The following is a 21,341-nucleotide window of genomic DNA, read 5'->3' on the forward strand; positions in this document are numbered from 1 at the left end:
GTCATCGTTCATCCACCATTACCTCTCATATTTCGTTTTCTAGATTTTTTTTACCGTACAACGGCAAAAACTACTAGACACTGGCAAAATTGTCCTCCGATGGACAGAGCCATATTTTTTTAAAGAAACAACAACAACAAGTTTTTGATAATGATTCGATGTTTATTTTTCTATATTGCAATTCCGAAAATTAATTTATTATCTGTATCTGTTGTCGGTATTGACGTTTCATTTTTGGGGGCGGGCATCGTCTTCGATTGAGCAAAATCATTTTAAAAATGCATTAATTGGACTATCCTTATTGATATTAGATCAATAATCAATATATCACAACCTGATGTTTGTAGCAAACGGCTAACAGGTACGTTAGAACAAGTAACATTCACGTTTTTCAATGATGGTCTGTTGGTTTCCTATCGGTTTTATTGGGCACATCCTGTCTTCAGTTTCTGACTTCCCAAAATACCTCCTATCTTATTGCCCGTTCCCATCACTCAAAACTCAATAAACAAACAAAAGTGACTATAATAGATGAGGGTATCCGCCCATCTAATTCGGTCTTTTCCTGTAGGTAATCGTCAAGATGATCGGTGGGTTGTTCGTCTACAACCACAAAGGCGAGGTCCTGATCTCGCGGGTGTACCGGGACGATATCGGTCGGAATGCAGTTGACGCGTTCCGGGTGAACGTGATTCACGCGCGGCAGCAGGTCCGGTCGCCTGTCACTAACATCGCTAGGACGTCCTTTTTTCATATCAAGGTAAGACTATGGTACTTAATTTCAAGCTAGATAAGACCCCTGTCCCCTGCCCTTTGTTAAGAAAATTCAGTAGGAAATGAAACTTGTGTCACTAATTAAATTTACAGATGTGCAAGTTTCGGAAAGTTTCCAAAAAGTTCATATTAAATATATTGACTTGGATATCTCACATCTTAAATCGAGTTTAGCCCAACATGTTTCGGGCTAATCTGTAGCATGTCGGTCTAATCCGTAGCATGTCGGGCTAAACTCGAATTAAGATAGGAATTGTCCGGTTCATTGTGCTAATTTTAAACCCAATGAACATAATGTAATGGTAATATGAAAAAAAGGACATACATGTGCAACTCTTGTGCCTAAAAACAATGCCCAATTTGGAGTACATTCAACCACCAAATATGAGTCAAAATATTCTTGTAAGATTTCAACCAATCAACTTACCATTGCATTGCATATTATCATTGCAAATAAAAGCTTGTAATTTTTATTCCCATCTTCAACAGCGAGCCAATATTTGGCTGGCAGCTGTAACCAAGCAGAATGTGAATGCCGCAATGGTGTTCGAGTTCCTCTTGAAGATCATTGATGTCATGCAGTCATATTTTGGCAAGATCTCGGAAGAAAACATCAAAAACAACTTTGTGCTCATCTATGAATTGCTCGATGGTAAGAACCCATGATTGTCATTTTCTTCCAATTAAGTACTAAGATACCCTTGTTACTAGTAGTTGTTACTGATGACTTCATCTGCGTGGAATTTGTAGGTATATATCTATCTCTGTCACACAACAGTCTGTTGTTGTTGACATTTTCTTTTCACCAATAGAAGCTTTTTGTATCTATGTTTTGTACCTTGCTTTGATTTTGTGACACAGCTTCGCTGCAACTCCGCTGATCTGATTTTGTTCTGTGGCCACTTTATAAATAAATAAAAAATCTACTTACCTTGCACTATAATAATAACAGGCAATATGTACATTGTTTCATCAAAATTGGTTGAGAATTTTGAAGATTAACTAAACAAAGACAGAGTTACTATCACATACATATAGCTCTTCATGAATAAAAACTCAATTTAGTGTTAATCTCAGTTTAATAAATCAAAATCTAATATTTCCACTAAATGAACACTAATATTAGTATGAATGTTCTCTTTTGTCCATTATTATATAATTCAAGCAGTCAGTTTGGTAATTTGGAACTAGGCCAATTGTTGTAAATCATCACTACATTGAAAATCTTGTATCTCAAATCCATGTCAACAAAATTGAATAATGTTCTAAAAGTTCACTCAGTAAAATAATTGACTTTGAGGTACGAGCTTTTTTAACAGTATGCAGTGACAATATATTTTTTTCTTATATTTTTGCACTAAAAAAAAAATATTTATTCAGTACCAACCAATGTTACACAATATTTATGTTCTGCCCCTCCTGGTAAGTATGACAATACTTGTGGTATGAGATTCCGCACCCCCTTCCGGAGTTGTTTTACAATTTAGCAGATACAGTATTATATTATAATACACTATACAGTAACAATTATGCACTGACCAAAGAGTTCTTCATTTCCCATTGATTACTCTTCCATTTTTTAATACCTTTTTTTTTTTGTTGAGGCTTTGAACACTCCAGGTGATCATGTCAGCCTCATGGGTGCTCGCTCATTTTCCCTACGCAAGGGACATATTTTAATACCTTTGCGAGTCTATCCCTCCCTGTATATTAATCCCGGACGCAAAAAGAGGGGTGTTATAAGTTTGACCGCTATGTGTGTCTGTGGCACCGTAGCTCTTAAACGGGTGAACCAATTTGAATGCGGTTTTTTTAATATGAAAGCAGGCTTTCTAGCGATGATTCTTAGATATGTCTCATCAAAATCGGTTCAGCCTTTCTTGAGATGTTGAACTTTGAAATGACAATGTCGGGGTTTTCCCAACTTTATGTTGGTTATTTCCTTTTTTATTTACTGTGTAAAACGTGCCTTGGGACGGGCGCAGGCTGAAAATCAGCGCCGCCGGTTTACTCGACCGGCAGCATTAAATGCTGAGCTTGTGCTTATTGCTACATATCTGTAAAGTGTTTGTTGTTTTTTTTTTTGTTTTTCCTATTTAGACGTTGTGTAATTCTAAGGGGCTGTTTCACTTCACTTTCACTTTAGGGGCTGTTTCACCATCCATTGATTAGCGTTAACCGACGGTTAAATGTGATGCCGTCTCCGTCTATTCGAACAAAACAAATAGAGACGGCATCACACCTAACCGCTAGTTAACACTAATCAATGGATGGTGAAACAGCCCCTAAATATACATTTTATTTGTTGTGTTTCTGTTATTTTTTTAAATATCGCAGTAAATTTCTTTTTATAAGACAATAACCTAAATAAGAGATAAGTGGAGCAAAATTGCAACTCTATGGCACCCTAGAGGCCACAAAAGAAACAGGGGTAGGCAATTTAAAAGGTGGGCCGATGAAATCGAAGACATGGCTGGAAAGACCTGGATCAGACTAGTGTTAGGGAAGAGTGGAGAAAAATGGGGGAGGCCTTTGCCCGAAGGCACACAATCGGTTACCGTAGATTAAGGAATACTATAGATATAATTATACTGTATTTCTGTTATAAGGCTATAAATAAATAAATAAATAAAAACCTAAATAAAAAAGAGAATATAGCGGAAAAGCAGAACTTATGGTACTGCTAATATTATAGGAATGTAAAAAAATTGTGAATAGACAACTTCTTGAGATTGTGCACATTTTCAATAGCAGACATTTTGAGAAAGCTGACAAAATAGAGAACTAACATTGTGAAAACGCAGACGTTTTGAGGTTTTGAGAATTTTACATTTGGCACTACACTATTTCAGCATTTACCGACCGTGTCGGTCAAAGTTTTAATGATTATCTCTTTGCTTTGCAGAGATCCTGGATTTTGGATATCCGCAGAACTCAGACACTGGTGTTCTGAAGACATTCATCACCCAGCAAGGCATCAAATCTGCGTCTAAGGAGGAACAGGCACAGATTACCTCTCAGGTCTGTTGTAACTTAATCCTGGCCAGATCTATTAATGGTGTGGTATTTTTCTAGTATTTTTTTAACCCTCTCTATTCCGCGCCTTTCAAAAGGCGCCTTCATAATTTTATTTACACTGAAGGGAGCCTTTCAGTAATACGTAACACAATTTTTGGAGATTTTTGACCGCCCCTGCCCCCATGTAACGCGCCGTCACATTTTTCTGTTCCTCCTAAATGTTATGTTACACCAAAATTACCATTTCTATTTTTTTTTTAGCTTTTCTTAAGCCGTTTTCCGAATTAAGTTGGCATTTTTGGCTCAGCCACACTGGCAACTCAGCAGGCCAAGAACAATAACTGATGATGCAAATTTCCCACTTTTGACGACATTATAGTATGTGCTTGTTACAAAAAAACTGATGTAACGTTTTGTTTGAATCCCTCCTCCCGCCCCTGTGACGCATCGTAACGTTTTAGTTTTACAAGACCCCCCCTCACCCCAAATTGCGTTACGTAATACTTGAACGCTCCCAAACTGGAAAATGACCCTTGCTGTCTGACGCCTAGGGAGATCGCTCCCCTTGCTCTAAGACCCCAGGGCTGGTTTCACTCACGTTGATTTGTATTTATTCATTTTGCATGTGGTAGAGCCTTACTGTAACCACTTGCTGGCTGCAGTTTGAATGGGCCGGCTCGACCGGGTTAGTACCACACGCCCACAGAATACCGGCGTGAAATAGTAGTTTTGCTACCGTGTTTCGTACGGTGAGTGGGAGATCCGGAGGCCCAACTCCCCTCCCCCCTCCCCCCCTCCTCTATCCCCCTCCCCTTTAGGCCGGCAACGCACCCGCAGTGCTAATTATGCTGTAGGTGTCCATGGGTGGCGGTGATCGCTTACCATCAGGTGACCCGCATGCTTGTTTGCCAGCTATTTGATAAAAAAAAATGTTGACAGGTGACAGGGCAGATTGGGTGGCGGCGCGAAGGCATCAAGTACCGTCGCAACGAGCTGTTCCTGGATGTATTGGAGTATGTCAACTTGCTTATGTCGCCGCAAGGTAATATTTATGTCATCATCATCATAGTATCAGCCGTAGGACGTCCGCTGTTGGACAATGTTAATATACTACTAGATGAAAACCCGGCTTCGCTCGGGTAAAATGTAGACTCATAATAATATGTTTGAAAAAATTTTTTTGCCACTGAAAAGACTGTCGTACTTATCGAAAAATCTGAAGTATATTCCCAGCCTTAATAATTATCACAAACGTACTCTCACAGCTAACCTACGTATCGGTATTTCACCAGTAGATAGTTCTGCTAAATCTTATTTGCCCAAATAACTATGATGTCTCTGTCTCATAATCGAGGTACGATTCGTCTGTACGATCGATCTGATGAAAATCGACGAATCGTACCGTGTGTGGGGCCCTTAAGAGGTCACAATGGAGAACGAAATGCAAACCTGTGGCACCTGTGACACGTGATGACGTGACACTAACGCCACTTTGATGTGATGACTTTGATTGACATGTTTACTTCGCAACGCCATTATATACTTAGTAATTTATTCAAGTTTATACTCACTTTGACATGTTTACTTCGCAACGCCATTATATACTTAGTAATTTAATACTCGATAATCCGAATTTTCCGCCTACAAGTTGTCGACTCGGATTGACTAATTTTTTACGCTCTTCAATTTGATGTGCATTTCGTTCGAGTCTACCGTACCCCTTGACGAAATTATTAATATAGATTTGCCTAGATTTGCATCGATACAGTCGCGATGCTGTAGCGCGTTGCCAATGCGAGTAACGCGCGTTAGTAGCGATGCTGTCGAGCATTTACAGAACGCGCGACACCATCGCTACAAAAAGTCGCCGTGGGCGAGGTCCCTAAGAACAATTGAACTTGAACTTACTATTTTTTTTTTTACTTAAGGAATATTTATTATTTATTCAGTCTTAGTGCACAGTCTTAGTATTGTCTTCGAAATTATAATAAAAACTTCTCTCAAAAATTAAAACTTCTTCTCAAAATAAAGGAAACATATTTTTATATAAAGGACGTACAATCAGCAAATTCAATTAACCGGTTTTTTTACTCTTAGTCAGCATTACTATTTATTCATTTTGAAACTACACCTACTAGATATTTCTTTATTTTTTTAATTCAAATGTCACCTGTTTATTCCTGGTTGACATTAAACGGATTATACTAAAGCTTAAAATTGTTGACTAATGGTGTCGCATACCTTTTTTTATTCCAGGCCAAGTGCTATCGGCTCACGTGGCTGGAAAAGTTGTGATGAAATCGTATCTATCGGGCATGCCGGAATGCAAGTTCGGCATCAACGACAAAATCGTTATGGAGGCAAAGGGGAAGGGGAATGGTGAGTTGCAGCACAGTAAAAATGTCCAACGATGTATGATTCTTAGCTTTCTAAACTATTGTTGATTATTGTTTGGTTAATTAACTTTTAAGTGTGATTAATTCGATTATAAAAAAATCTCAAAAGTAGTCTCTAAAAACAAAATGAAACCTTAGTACGGCGTATTTATTGGGCGGCAGGTCATGAGTTTTTTGAATGATAAGAAAAATAGATGTTTTCTATCGCGATTTTTGATGATGTGATGATCCTGTTATCCCTCACTAGGGACATAGGGCTCGTAGAAGTTTTCCATTTGGCTAGATATTGCGCGGCTTCTTCCAGCTCTTCCCAGCCGAGACCAATTGAGCCAGCTTCCTTCTCAACTGATCGCCTCCACGTGGTCCGAGGACCCCGTCGTGGAGGAGGAAATATGTATTTTATACGAGGAAAATACCTGAACGCGCGCGTTCTGTCCAACCTATCTTGAGTCTATTCACGAGTGCATAGTACTTAAAATTGATTAGCGCTAGAAGCTCAGTGCCCCCCTTAATCAAACGCCAGTGTCGGCGTGAATGTAGTCCGCTCGTTCCTAAAATACCACGTGCCCAGAATACCACATTTTTCAAAATACTAGGTACTATTTACCACATTTCTAGCTTACCAGATTCTCGTTTTTTTTTCCGGACGGACTGTTGCTAGTAGCCTCAGACGGCTTACAGCTTACCGGAGAGAGGGCGATCAGCCAGACGAGCCGCTCAGAAAGTGGGAATTTTAGCTTAGCATGCCAAAGGGTGCTCCTATGGAGCTGACCTCGGACTTTGGACGCTAAGGGAAGGTTATGCAAGCTATCGGAATTTTTATACTAAATCGTTTCGGAAAGACTACGTTAAGTCCTGACTGAGAAGAAACGACAAGAAACTCAGTCTGGTTGAGGTCTGATTGGGGAAAACTTACCCGGGACGTGCCGGTATCAGTTAAAGTAGTGGGGTCGCCCACTTGTGGTGTTCTATGGGGGACGGCGTCATTGCCTCCTCCGGAGGGGCAGATTCTCGTAGCACCATATTACAAAATCGAAGATTACTCAAGGAAGTATTTTTTTTGATGGCATGTCTTATTTTATAGACATCGGGTACAACGGGAATGTAATAAATAGGCAATGTAGTATTTTGGGAATGTTGTATTTTCGGCACGAGCGATGTAGTCTTGTGCGACACCCCATCCTTACCTCGGTATTCCCGGCGCTGACTTCTCAGGTGGTATCTCCGGCAACACAGACAGCGACCCGGCGCGCTCCGGCAAGCCGGTGGTGGTCATAGACGACTGCCAGTTCCATCAGTGCGTGAAGCTCAGCAAGTTTGAAACTGAGCACAGCATCTCTTTCATACCGCCCGACGGAGAGTTTGAGCTAATGAGGTGAGGATTTAACGATAACCCATCAAAACATAAATGTGAAATGAGAGCCAAGTTCAATATTATGATATATGCCTTGATTGTTGAATTTAACGACAAAAGAAGTGCGATCTAAATGGGTGCCAAGTTCAATGGTCAGTCCTGAAATTGATTTATAACAACATAAAAAAATTATAACTACTTAAAATATCATTTCTTCTTAAAATTTAGGATAATATATATTAAAGCCTAAGGTCGGACTTGGCTTGTTTTCATATACGTATTTATTAAGTACCTACTAAAACAACCATGGAAGAGCCCTATGTTCGATGACTAGTTTCTACCAGCAAGCCAAATTTTCGGAAGAATAAAATATGAACTTACAGCTTTAAAACTTGCGATATAATTCGTATATGAAAACTAACCAAGTCCGACCTTAGGCTTAGAATTCGCGAAAACATATTAGTTACTGCCGCAATCATAAAAACAAAATCTTTTTTTTTGACAACAGCTTAACATCTTTTCATTTCATCCAGATACCGTACCACAAAGGACATATCGCTCCCGTTCCGCGTAATCCCATTGGTTCGCGAGGTCGGCCGCACCAAGATGGAAGTGAAAGTGGTTCTCAAGAGCAACTTCAAACCCTCGTTGTTGGGCCAAAAGATTGAAGTGAAGATCCCAACACCCCTCAACACCAGCGGGGTCCAACTCATCTGCCTCAAGGGCAAAGCCAAGTATAAGGCTTCAGAGAACGCTATTGTGTGGAAGTAAGTACTTTTAATTGTCGAGTACAGACGTTCAACTATATTTAAATCTGGAGTGTGTCGAGGTCACATGTTGATCATCAGTTCTTAGGGGCCATTAATTTATTACGTAAGACGACCATGTCTTATTTTTTCTTACAAGGGGGTGGGAGCGGGTCTTGATAGTTCTTACGTAAGATCACAAAAAAGCGCAATGTTAAGATTATACTTTGAAAAAGCGCGCGCTCGGATAATATATGCGTATAGGATATACAAGTTTTACTGTGTGGTTCAGTCACAGCACGTCGCTAAATTTCCAAACGTGTATTCATTTTTTCCTTTAGATTCTTACGTAATAAATATGACACAGGGAGGGAGGGGGTCGGCTCATTCTTTTTTTTTGGGGGTCAAAAACTGGCAAAAATCGTCTTACGTAATAAATGAATGGCCCCTTATGCCTTATTGTCTAACGCACTCGGAATCACAATTTCTGTCACACTGTGTAGGATATAGGTAGAAAGAGATGGTGAATGTAAAAAAGAGCGTCCGTTCGTTAGATAATACGCAAATTGAAATGCGTTCTAGGCCTATAAGTATAATGCTCAATTTAAAGCTTCACACTACACGCTACACTCGAGTAACCCGCAAAAGGTGGATTATGGGAGACCGGCGTCAAATCTGCAAAAATAGAAAAGGAAAAGTAAGGTGCTTGGGTTGAAGGAAAATTTAAAATACTTTGATGGGTTGCCATAAAGCGTGTGTAAAGTTCCTTGGCGCAATGTTGAAGCATTAATGCTTAAATCTATTGTCATCATAACTTTCGTAAGTTTTTTAACATTTGCAATTTTTGTTCTGGTTGTTCAACAGAAGTTTTGAGGAGAGTTCTTTAACGCTATTTTATAGAATTTTTAACGCTATTTTTGTTTTCAGAATCAAACGCATGGCGGGCATGAAAGAAACTCAACTGTCAGCGGAAATAGAGCTCCTCGAAACTGATACCAAGAAGAAATGGACTCGCCCGCCCATCTCCATGGGATTCGAAGTGCCGTTCGCACCCTCTGGCTTCAAGGTATGATCCTTTCTTAACCCCCGACTCAAAAAGACTGGTCTTAAAAGTGTAACGTGTGTATCTCTGTGCCTGTCCGTGTCATTTTTAACTAACATACTAGTAGCGAAGTTGACACTACCTGCCATGTTTTTATATCAGCTGTCAAAACTCTATTCTCCTATCGACGGTTAAAGGAGAAATTGACTAAGCGACATTTTTTTAAGATAGTATGTTATATACCCCCCGAAACCGCGAAGTCGTGGTGGCCTAGTGGTTTGACCTATCGCCTCTCAAGCAGAGGGTCGTTGGGTTCAAACCCCGTTTCGCACCTCTGGGTTTTTCGAAATCCAGGTGCGGAATTACATTTCAAATTTACCACGAGCTTTGCGGTGAAGGAAAACATCGTGAGGAAACCTGCACAAACCTGCGAAGCAATTCAATGGTGCGTGTAAAGTTCCCAGTCCGCACTGGGCCCGCGTTGGAACTATGGCCCAAGCCCTCTTGTTCTGAGAGGAGGCCTGTGCCCAGCAGTGGGACGTATAAAAGCTGGGATGAGTAAGTTACATACATGTTCGGAATCTGTAATTTTTTTTCTGTCAATGAACTAAAATAATTTCCTTGCTCACCCGCGACCTTACGATAGCTAAGCTTCGTAAGGTCGCGGGTGAGCAAGGAAATTATTTTAGTTCATTGATATGGACCTCCGCAAAGTAACGCCTGATTCAATAATTTTTTTTTCTGTCGTTGGAGCTATGTCTCAAAATTTTCACAAAAATGTCGCTTAGTCAATTTCTCCTTTCAACTGTCGCTATAGATTTTGTATAATAATAGAAGTATGTTACATTATTTGCCACGTCAATGGACTAACTATTTATTTGTTTTAAAGCAACTTCAAATCCACTTCAGCAGTTTTTTTTTGCTCTGTGGCTTTCTGCCATATTTTAGCGAGACGTATTTTGCCAATGTTAACCTAGAGACACATGAGATTTCGTTTTATGAAATTTTGATTTTAGAGAAGGAACAGATAGAAAAGTTTTTTTTAATTTTATTGAAGTGCCTTCTTAGATCGTTTTATGGTGTCCATTTCACCGCATCTAACGTCAAGCCACTTGATTTGTAGCAAGCAAAGTAAAGCAAAAAAGCATTTCTCTACTCTCTACGTAATTGTCCTGCATATATCAAGAGGAGGTACATGCTGTGTCCCCAGGTCCGGTACCTGAAAGTGTTCGAGCCCAAGCTGAACTATTCCGACCACGACGTCATCAAATGGGTGCGCTACATTGGACGCTCCGGGCTGTACGAGACGAGATGCTAGACCTGATTGTGAGTACGTCTATCAAACAAAGTTTTAATCACAAAAAATAAACGACAGCTCACGACTATAAGTCGAGAACGATCTGGCTAGTTTCGATCTTTTCGGAAGTTCACGACGGTGGCGCCCGCCCGCTCTATCTCGCGGCTGTGTGTTGGACTGTGTCAAAGGGGACATTCAAGTATTACGTAAGCACCGAAGGGGGGTGGGGGGGTCTTTGCTTTGCTTATTTTTGATGACATGGGGGTCGGGGGGGTCTAGATGGTGCTTACGTCAGCAATATTTATTTAGTATTTCTTGATTTTTTATGCAAAATGTAGTAGGTTTTAATTCAAGCAAATATGGCTACCCTACTTGCAACAATATCACATGAAGAACAGTAAAGACACCTGAATAGATTTAAAAATATATGTACCAATGTTTACGTGAGCATGGGGGGAGGGTTGTTGGGTTTTGCTGACTTTCGCTGACAAGGGAGAAGGGGGGTTAAAAATGACTAAAATTCTGCTTACGTAATACTAACTTGAATGACTCCATTTTTGTAATTTTCCAAATATGTCTCGCGAAAGTAAAACCTGCGTAGAAGTTGATTTTAGAGTCACAACTGAGGTGAGGGCGGGACGCGACGATATCTCGTCTTTTTGGCTTGCTTTTTTTGCTTTGTTCTGAATAATTTCAAATACTCATGCTCTCGCAGAGAAGCAGGGTCATAAAATAAAACTCTAAATTGTACTAATTATTTCATCGTTCTTGCATTTAAATACCCCCTTTACTGTTTTCAGAATTTCATCTTATCGATTCGGATACGATGCTACTACGGCGTGTTACATACTGTTTATATTTTACCTTGAAATGGCGAACTTCTCAACTCTTACTTAACCAACCTTAGAGTTGAAAGTAAAAGACAGCTAGAATATTCTTTCTAGATTTCATAAAAAAAAGCTACATGGTTGAAAGTGTTATTCCTTCGTCAAGAATTTGTGGTACTGCATTTGTTCTGGTCATAGTACGGTCAGCATCAAAAGTAGCTGGTTACTTTTTTACTCTGTCACATTAACACATTGGGCGTATTATTACGTGGCTGGAAAACGATAACTGAACCTAATAAATGTGTACAAGACGTCATTTTTTGTCGACACCTATTAAGCAAGGTTTAGACGAAGCCAGTTCCCAGACAAGCCAGCGCTGGCCCGTGTTTAGATGAGGTCAACTGGATTCATTTAATTCCTGGATTATGGCTTATGGGTCACTGGCTTGATATAGGCCGGCGCTCTATTCATGCCAGTGCTGGCTTGTCTTGAAAAACTGTTTATACAAGGCCAATGATGACCCAGCACTGGCTGCCTGTACAACTGACAGCCAACACTGACTTCGTCTAAATTCCGTTAATACTTCATTTTTTTATCATTAGAAAAAGGGTGAACAATCTTGACGAGTCTTTATTGAAAAACGTTTTAAAAACAAACAAACTATTACTTATGATACCAAAATAATGTAAATGAGCACATGCCCTTGCTAATTGTTACATATTTGCTTTAAATTATTTTTCAAAAGTGTTTTTTAATTAAAAGACACGTCAAGCAAGACTTACCTTCTTTCTAATGCTAAAAAAACGAAGTATAAAGCTACAATATAACATGACGCAGTGTGTGTGGCAACTTGTCTTGATTGGACCACAGACCACAGTACACATAAAAGTCTCTAACCACTACACCGTTACCATGACCGTACTCGTAATAGGAACGTACCAGGCACGGAATATAACATGACACGGACTACAACATCAACGGCGTGTCATACCCATGAGTGTATCGGCACCGTTTTTGACGCTCCGTGCATGGCACGCGACGGCGACGGTGGGTAAAAAAACGTGCTAGGGAGCAGTCTCATACAAAATAAATTGTGGCTGACACGTTCCGATTACGGTCATGGAACGATACGGTGTAATCGGTACATACTTTAACGCATTCGGTTCAAATACCTACTGACAGAGATTCTGATGTTTTTTTATCGCTACATTATTTTTAAGTAGATTATTTTTATTTTTATGCGTATGTACGACATACTGAGTAATATAGTATGTAATAACTATAGATGTTTGTAAGCCACATCGAATCTCAAAATGATGTTTTTTTTTATGTATATTTAAATTGGTTTTGATGATGGTTACACACAAGTAGGCAAAATAGTTAAATGATACATGTAAACACTATGCTATTTAGTAAGTGGTTGCGTCGTATGACGCTTTTACGATGCGTTTGGCCAAAAATCGAGTATTATTGCACTGATGATGTTCAAGCATAATTTTTATTATTGATGATTTAAAAATTATAGTTGCTCACATAAAGGACAATGCCAAAAAAACAGAGTCGATTTAAACGAGTTATCCTAAGCATAACCCACCACCTCCCACCAGAGATGAGCAAAATGTAATCGACTAACGATTGGATTAAATTAATCGTCGATTAACTAGCGACAAAAATTTTAATCAATTAATTAATTACATTACTTTTCTCTCGATTAATCGACGGAGTAGTCTAATAACGATTGATCAATCGTCATTTTAATCGACTAAATTTCACGATTAAATCTCGATAAAAAATAGAACACGCACGTTACAAAAATTAAATGTCTTGCCATGTGCTGTTCACTTAGAAAATCATTCTAGTATGTTTGCAGTATATTTACTACAACCAAATAAAATTTATTTATTTCTATTATTCATTTAATCTCGACTAAATGAATCGTGATTAATTTTGTGAAGATTGATTGTTCAATCGATTGATTAGGTGATTAAAAAATTAATCGATTAATACCCATCTCTGCCTCCCACTAGGTTGTGTTTGATTGCCGCGTTCCTAATACCACTAAGAAAACTCTAAGATTGATTTCTCTATAGGATCTCTTTTGGATACGCTCTACTTACCCATTGACGAGTATGGTTCATTTTAATCGATTCTGAGTTTTTCCTGCATATTTTTTGGCATTCCCCTTTCGTTTTAACAGGATCTAATTAATATAGCAGTGAAGCTCCTAAGTTATCGACTAATAAATCCATTCGGCGTACAGGGTTGTCACTCTGAAGTTATTGGGTAGTGAAGTAAGTCACTTGCACAGCCCTTACTGAGCTGGTATCAGTAGTTGGCCAGTTGTGACTTGAAAATAACTTATGTGGGTTAGTTTCGCTGCTATGTTATACTCATAGATCTGTTGATAAGAGGAATTAATAGAAATGTCACATTTATTCCAACACCCAGGACTTATCACCCTTGTCTCGTATTCCTCAGTTAGTATTAGGGGATGTTTCACCATCCATTGATTAGTGTTAACTGGCGGTTTGGTGTGATGCCGTCTCTATTTGTTTTGTTCGAATAGACGGAGACGGCATCACATTTAACCGTCGGTTGACGCTAACCAATGGATGGTGAAACAGCCCCTTAAGGTTCTTGACCTCTCTTCTTCGTGCGAACTTTATTTATTTCGGTCTCTTTCGGCATGGAGAGCATTGTGAACTGTAGAGTCAAGAGCGGTGCGGACCTGAGGGGCTACTATGAAATTCGAAAATCGAAGTTCGTATCGTACCGTCCCTCTCACTATCGTATGAAATAATATAAATGTCAGCGGCACGGCAAGATATGGGGTTCGAATTTTGCACTTCGTAATATAGGTTCTAAAGGAAACATTACTGTAACATTTTTATTCCTATATATATATGAGGTTTTTACATACAACTTTTATTTAAAATTCCTGATTTTATGTATAACTTTTATGCTATAAATAAACCTAATGTACATACATTATTAGGTAACTTGATTCATGTGTCGTGAACTACCAATGTTAACATACCATTCCTATACAATTTAGATATGCTTTCATTTAATTGAATTAAATACATAAATTATTATATTATAATATTATTACTTTTAAAAAGTATCACTATGTAATGAAGTTATTGTAATTAGATAGTAATATGATAGGATATTTGCTTGAAACATGTTATCTCCGAAATACGTCAGCGATTACTTAAAAGGTTTTATCATAAACTACGCTCGGTAAACAATTTTGGGTAAAAAAAATTTTTTTGACAGGAGAAATATTTTTACAGAATAACAAAACTGGTGACTCTCGTTTAGTCCTTAAGCACTAGGTACATCTGTACAAAAAAGTAAGGACTCTGGAGGTTAAAAAAACTATTTTAAATATTCTCAACTTTATACGAGTGAGTATAATTGTTTGAAGCACACAACGGCAAAATAACAACATATTTGTATAATAATAAAAAAATATACGAACGTGTTTCGGAGATGACTCTCGTGTAAGTGCATGTTGTTATAGGAAAAGCTTATATTGTATGGTGTTACAAAAAGGTTAATGTACAATAAAATAGTAAAAAAAAGTATTGTTTATAATTTCAAACCTATGCTGTCTGGATGATGAAATTGATGATGGCCGAGCGGAAATGCCTTTAAAATTTAGGGACCCTGTAAAAATATGCAAGTGGGACTGTTTCCGTCGCAATAGCGAAATGTTTCCGTCGCAATAGGGACTTGTTTCCGTCGCAACAGGTAACTGTTTTCTGGGTAAAAAAAATATTCTATTTAGTTCGTCAGTTAGATTGTCAGAAAATATTGCACACGTATTTTTTCTTTTGTCAATCAAACAAAAAATGATAATGATGAAGCGCTATATTCCTAAAACACTCATTTTTTTATCAGCCCAACGTGGCCCCCGTCTGGTCTCCTGAGGACCCCTAGGGGTCCACCTGGACCACTTTGGGAACCTCTGAATTGGAATGTTTTTGGGCACTAGCCTATTGAATGAGGGCTATCGTATTTTGTCTCACTAGATGGCGCACTGTTGCGTGAGGTTTTTAAGTATGGCTTTCAAAGTCTGGGGTAAAGACAAAGTTTAGATTAAAATCCACCTGGAGCATGCCACAGTTTAGGTTTTGTTCGGAACCGAAAGACTGTCTGACATTCATTGGGAACGCATGCTATAACTAATTTCAGATATTGCAAAATGCTCACTATGAGATTGACAATTCGGAGACCTCACGCTACACTAGCGCCTCTAGCGGCGAATTCATACGCGATAGCCCTCATTGTTTAGCGCCACGCCACTAGTGTGCCTGACAAACGTTCGTGGATAAGATTAATGCGTCAGCTTTATGAACTATCTATGGTGACAACGACTTTGAACGTTACTACGCGATTCGCAATATTTTGTTGACACACTTAAGCACGCGACGCAAGTTCTGAACACAAGTAAAACGAGGTACTTTTAACTGGAACTGGTAACGCATTCTACACTGCTGAAATAATAAAAAAATACTGTAAGTACATATAGTTTAAAATTGTAGCTGGCGTGCGATATATGTACGAATTCTTCGCAAACGAAAAAGCAGGATATACCTAATTAGTACAGTATATAGTACAGATTGTATGTAGGTAGGTACAATATAATACAATGGCTCTTTATTGTACACCAGAAATAGTAAGCGATCCAGAAAACAGGTACACAGAGGGAAAATTACAAGGTAAGCAATAGGCGACCTTATCGCTTAAGAGCGATCTCTTCCAGGCAACCTATATTTGACAAAAAAAAATGTTTTGGAATTTCGAAAGAAACTGAAATTGTGGCCGAAACTATACTTGTTTTTTTTAGAATTAAAAAAAGGGTAAACAATCTTGACGAGTCTTTTTATTGCAAAACGTTTTCGGAAAAACAAGAACTATTACTTATATGATACCAAAAGAATGTAATGATCATAATGTCCTTGCTATTTGCTACATATTTGCTGTGACTTATTTTTCAAAAGTGTTTTTCAATAAAAAGACACGTAAAGATCGCTTAACTTCTGATAAAATGTTAAAAAAATGAAGTGTAGGTACATTTATTTAGTTAAATCGGCCGAAAGAGAATCTTCAGTCGGTCACGTTTGTAGGACGTATCTAGGTACGTAGGTATGAATGAGGGTCTGCTGTAGGTATAAGTAGGCAACATTCGTTCGTACCTCGCCTCCCGCTACACGTGGCAGCTTTAATATAAATACTCATTGCAAGGCAGTAAAGGTAACTCCAGTTTTAAGTGCTTAATAAATAAAAGCCATAACTCATTTAAAAGGTAGTTTAAAAATACCTAAACATAATAAATTTTAGCGATTATATTAAGACCACCCGTGCCTCATAAAGTTCATATTGGTACCAGTTACCATGAGAAAACCATAGATTGGATGCCTAATGGCACTGGAGTTAGTAAATAGTTAAAGTTTGGCAGTTAAATAAAAATTGGTGATATAGAATCGAGTTTCTTCAAAGTAAAATAGATTTAAGGAACCGAAAGGTTGTATTAACAAACTTAGTTCATTGAATGGGTTTACTGGAAAAGAGTTAACTTGAACTTTTATAATATAGGTAGGTACTGCCATTACCCGCGACTTCACTCGCGTAAACTGATTATTTAGAGGCGGACAATGTCCCATTCGCAAAATGTCCCTTCGACAAAAATTGTACATTTCTCCAATTGTCCCTTGTTCAAATAGTACTTTTCTAGAATTGTCCCTGTGCCATGGCTGGCACATGACTTATCTGGATCGTGTCGATTAATTTGGAATGCAGTGATATCTATAATAAGCCACGACCTCATCTCAGTGCCTTAGAGATATTCTAGTATAACAAAGGGGAGGCTTTTGCCCTGCAGTGGGACACATTATAAGCTATTTAAAAAAAATCATAACCTAGCATGTAAACGAGTCCAAGTAACCCGCACAAGATCTATTCACTCTCCCCACTTATTTTCCCCCTAAAGTCCCATTTTCAAATTGTCCCTTTCTCAAATTGTACCTTTTTGAAATTGTCCGTTTCTCAAATTAACCCTTTCTTAAATTGTCATTAATCTGGCAGTTTATGGCAAATCATTCCTGAAACGCTGCATTTACACATCCTCGCACAGCACATCTCTGGTGGAAACAGCTGAGCGGAGCGAGGCGATGGTAAATGAAGCGTTTCTATTAGCTCATGAAAAACACATATTTCGCAACATATCCTCGCACATCTCTGGTAGAAACGCATCTTTAAGGTAGCTCTAAGGCCGCTTGTAGACGTCCGTTGTTTTCACCGGACAACGGACCGTTTTTAGGGTTCCGGAGCCAAAATGGCAAAAACGGAACCCTTATAGTTTCGCCATGTCTGTCTGTCTGTCTGTCCGTCCGCGGCTTTGCTCAGGGACTATCAATGCTAGAAAGCTGTGATTTTGCACGGATATATAGGTAAACTATGCCGACAAAATGGTACAAATAAAAATTTTTTTTGGTTACCTCCCATAGACGTAAAGTGGGGGTGATTTTTTTTAATCCAACCCTATAGCGTGGGTTATCTTTGGATAGGTCTTTTAAAACTATTAGGGGTTTGCTAAGACAATTTTTTGCTTCAGTGATTTCTTTGCGAAATATTCAACTTTAAAGTGCAAATTTTCATGAAAAAATCCCCCCTCTAAAATCTAAACCGGTGAGTGGAAAAATTTGAAAAAATTCAGGATGGTAGTAAGTATATCAAACTTTCAAGGAAAACTATAACGGCTAAGTTTGCTTGAGAATTATTAGTAGTTTAAGAGTAAATAGCAGCATAAGGTATAAACTTGAAAGATTCCGTTAAAATCCTCAGAAAAATATTATTTAATTTTTTCGTAATGGCTACGTAACCCTATTTTGGGCGTGTCCGACACGCTCTTGGCCGGTTTTGAATTTCGTAGTAACCCCCCCTGGTGGTCGTTGAGGCCGAAAAGTTCTCGAATGGAGAGGATCAGCAAGCGCAGCGTAGGACGTCCACCAGAGATGTATAGATGACCTGGTTAAAACCGGATTCACGGTGGATGTAGGCCGCTTCCAACTGAAGCAACTGGAGGTACTTATACGAGAAGGCATGTCCAACAGCGGACGTCCTATAGCTGGTATGAAGATGATGGTGTTATCTACTTATGCCAGCTTTGAAGACGAAAACGTATAGTTTGGAAAAGTTATTATATTTACACTTACACAACGCGAAAACAAAATCTCTTTCTAGTCAGTTAACAATACAAATATTCAATTATATTACCCCCAGATCAGCTCAAATAATATTGGCATGTGTCCCAGAAATACTCGGCTAGCGGACTAGGAACACAGCCATTTCATTTTACGTTAATAACTAAAAAAAAAGGTTGGAAATCTTGAAATCAGTTTAGTTGCAATCCGACAAACAAATCTAGCTTTCGTGCAGGGCTCGCGAAATCTCAAGATGAATGTAATATCGGGCAGGATTGAGCGGCAGGCTGGTTCGGAGGGTTCTGTAGAAATAACTCTACTTATTTTTGAAGCCTGGAAAAAACGATTTCAATATCAACTGAATGGTGACACAATGTGAATGTCAGCAACCATCCAAAATGACACTCCGTACATTATGCTTAGAAGTGGGGCTTTACTAACTATACATACTCGTAGGTATTCATTAACACCTAGACTGTTAAAAATAAAGTTGTGTTAAATAATTTTGATGTATAGATATTAATGATATTGTAAATCTGTTTAAAAAATATATACCTCGTTGGGTTTCTTGCCGGATTCTTCTCAACAGAGGTTTTTCCGAACCGGTAGTTTTTTTCTGACATTCATAATTGCTCGTTATAGCCTAAATTGAATAAAGATAGTTTTACTTTGACTTACCTACAAATTTGTACGGAATCCTGGGCGTGCGAGTCCGCCTCGCAATTGGCTGGTTTTTTAATGAAAACCTACCACTTCCGAAGCTCTAATGGGTGTAAGGAACCCTAAATGGGAAGATGTAAGAGGAAAAATGAGTGAAACGTGCCCCGCTCCAGGAGTTAGAGGTTCCGTCGAGACCGCTAATGGTTTCATGTTCGCTCTGCGCTGTTTGAGGGATGATTCTAAACATTTTTGGTTCTATAAATAATAGTTAGCATTACCTACGACGGAATGGATAAGATAAGTTCTGTTTGGGTTTAATTGAAGTGTGGATCGGTACTCACGAGCACATTTATTCGGAAACTTTGTGATGTCTTCTCGTCACCGACATAGCTGGAAAAATATGCAAGGCAATGGGCGGGCCACATCGCTCGAAGAACAGATACCCGTTGGGGAAGAAAAGTCTTCGAGTGGCGACCACGAAGCGTTGGCAGGCCTCCCACCAGATGGACTGAAGATATCGTGAGAGTTGCGGGGAAACGTGGATTCAAGTGGCGAGTTGTCGTTCATTGTGGCGTTTTAAGGGGGAGTTCTTTGTTCAGCAGTGGACGTCTTCCGGCTGCTGATGATGATGAGACGCGTTGTATAGGCTGGGATGGGATGGAACAAAGAGCGCGCCTCAACCGAACCCTAAACAATATGCAGTCGCATGTTGCAGCCTCGGCAATAATAAGATCGGTTTTAATCTGCGGCCCGATTCGTCTGACGCGGCGCGGCAGGGTTGCACCTTCTGCGGGCCTGACATATATTGATCTTTGCCAATATTAGGTCTGCCTTTAATGGGCCTTATCATATTCAAGTAATTTATTGAATCAGGCATTACTTTGAGGTCCAAATCAATGAACTATAAACAACTAGCTGTTGCGCGCCTCCGTCCGCGCAGAATTCGTTTATCGCTATCTCGCGGGAACTGTCAAATTTTCCGGGATAAAAACTATCCTATGTCCTTCCCCGGGACTCAAACTATCTGTATACCGAATTTCATCTAAATCGGTTCAGCGGTTCAGACGTGATTGAATATCAAACATCGCCAAACCTCCAAACATCCAAACATCTTCACAATCTTTCACATTTATAATATTAGTAGGATAGGATTACTTTGCTCACCCTCACCCCGACCTTACGGTGCAGGGCCAATTTTTATTTTGTTGTTGATTAGGTACCTTTTTTCACAGATTTCAATAAAATTTGGTGAGTTGGTAAAGTCGCTTATTCATTATATTATTTATACTTACCTAGTTCATTGATATAGACCTCCGCAAAGTATCGCCTGGGGGGCTACTAAAGAAATTCGAAAATCGTCCCGTCCCTCTCACTCTCGTAATTTATATTAGCGCCAGCAGGACGGCGATATACGAAGTTAGAATTTTGCACTCCGTAGTTTAGGGCCGGATTCAATAATTATTTGAGCAAAATACCTAGTTTGGCATCTGATACTTTGGGAAAAGGTTTTTGTCCCATACATTAAAACGCTTAGTTATACTTATTCTCTGGTTCTATACATTATAAAACGTAGTGACTCCGTAGCCCCTCGTCTGGTGAGAGCCCTCGTATTGACTTATTTGCACTGGCCGCAGATCTTTGCGGTCTCAGCAGACTTCGCGATTTGCGAATGATTGCGAGTGTCTGGGATTGAACAATGTAAATAGGAAGAAAACTAGAGGCGGATCTATATAAAGGCTAAGCTTTTTAGGCTGGCAGCCCAGAGCCACGTGGCCAAAGTACAAAAAAAGAGCAGTTACCTTCTCGGCAGTGTCCTTGATAACCTACGCCGGCTCGGTACACAACCGCACGATAGAGTTGCCTAGAGTAGACCGATAAATCGGTTCAGCGGTTTTGACATGATGAAGTAACAAAGATTAGATTAGATTAGATTAGATTTATTTATTACCTTTTGAAAAAATACATTATTACACATGTCAGTTAATTACAAGAAACTCGCAAAAGGATCGTCAAATG

The 21,341-nt window shown here is 39.1% G+C and overlaps 1 protein-coding gene across 2 annotated transcripts; it reads left to right on the plus strand.

The window, feature by feature from the left end:
- Window positions 1-199: 199 nt before the first annotated feature.
- AP-2mu (adaptor protein complex 2, mu subunit) lies at window positions 200-15,044 on the plus strand. 2 transcript variants are annotated; one of them, XM_074100631.1, is made up of 11 exons: window positions 200-361; window positions 572-760; window positions 1,264-1,426; window positions 3,680-3,795; window positions 4,732-4,834; window positions 6,049-6,171; window positions 7,404-7,563; window positions 8,076-8,309; window positions 9,216-9,354; window positions 10,541-10,656; window positions 11,428-15,044. In XM_074100631.1, exons 2-10 carry the CDS (start codon window positions 584-586, stop codon window positions 10,646-10,648), a joined length of 1,323 nt encoding a protein of 440 aa, XP_073956732.1. In that variant the 5' UTR covers window positions 200-361; window positions 572-583; the 3' UTR covers window positions 10,649-10,656; window positions 11,428-15,044. The 2 variants fall into 2 exon arrangements, with proteins under 2 accessions (XP_073956732.1, XP_073956731.1); XM_074100630.1 differs by having other exon boundaries at window positions 6,049-6,169; window positions 7,393-7,563.
- Window positions 15,045-21,341: the final 6,297 nt, after the last annotated feature.

Source organism: Choristoneura fumiferana, chromosome 17 (genome assembly GCF_025370935.1).
Source record: "Choristoneura fumiferana chromosome 17, NRCan_CFum_1, whole genome shotgun sequence".
Classification (NCBI taxonomy): Eukaryota; Metazoa; Arthropoda; class Insecta; order Lepidoptera; family Tortricidae; genus Choristoneura; species Choristoneura fumiferana.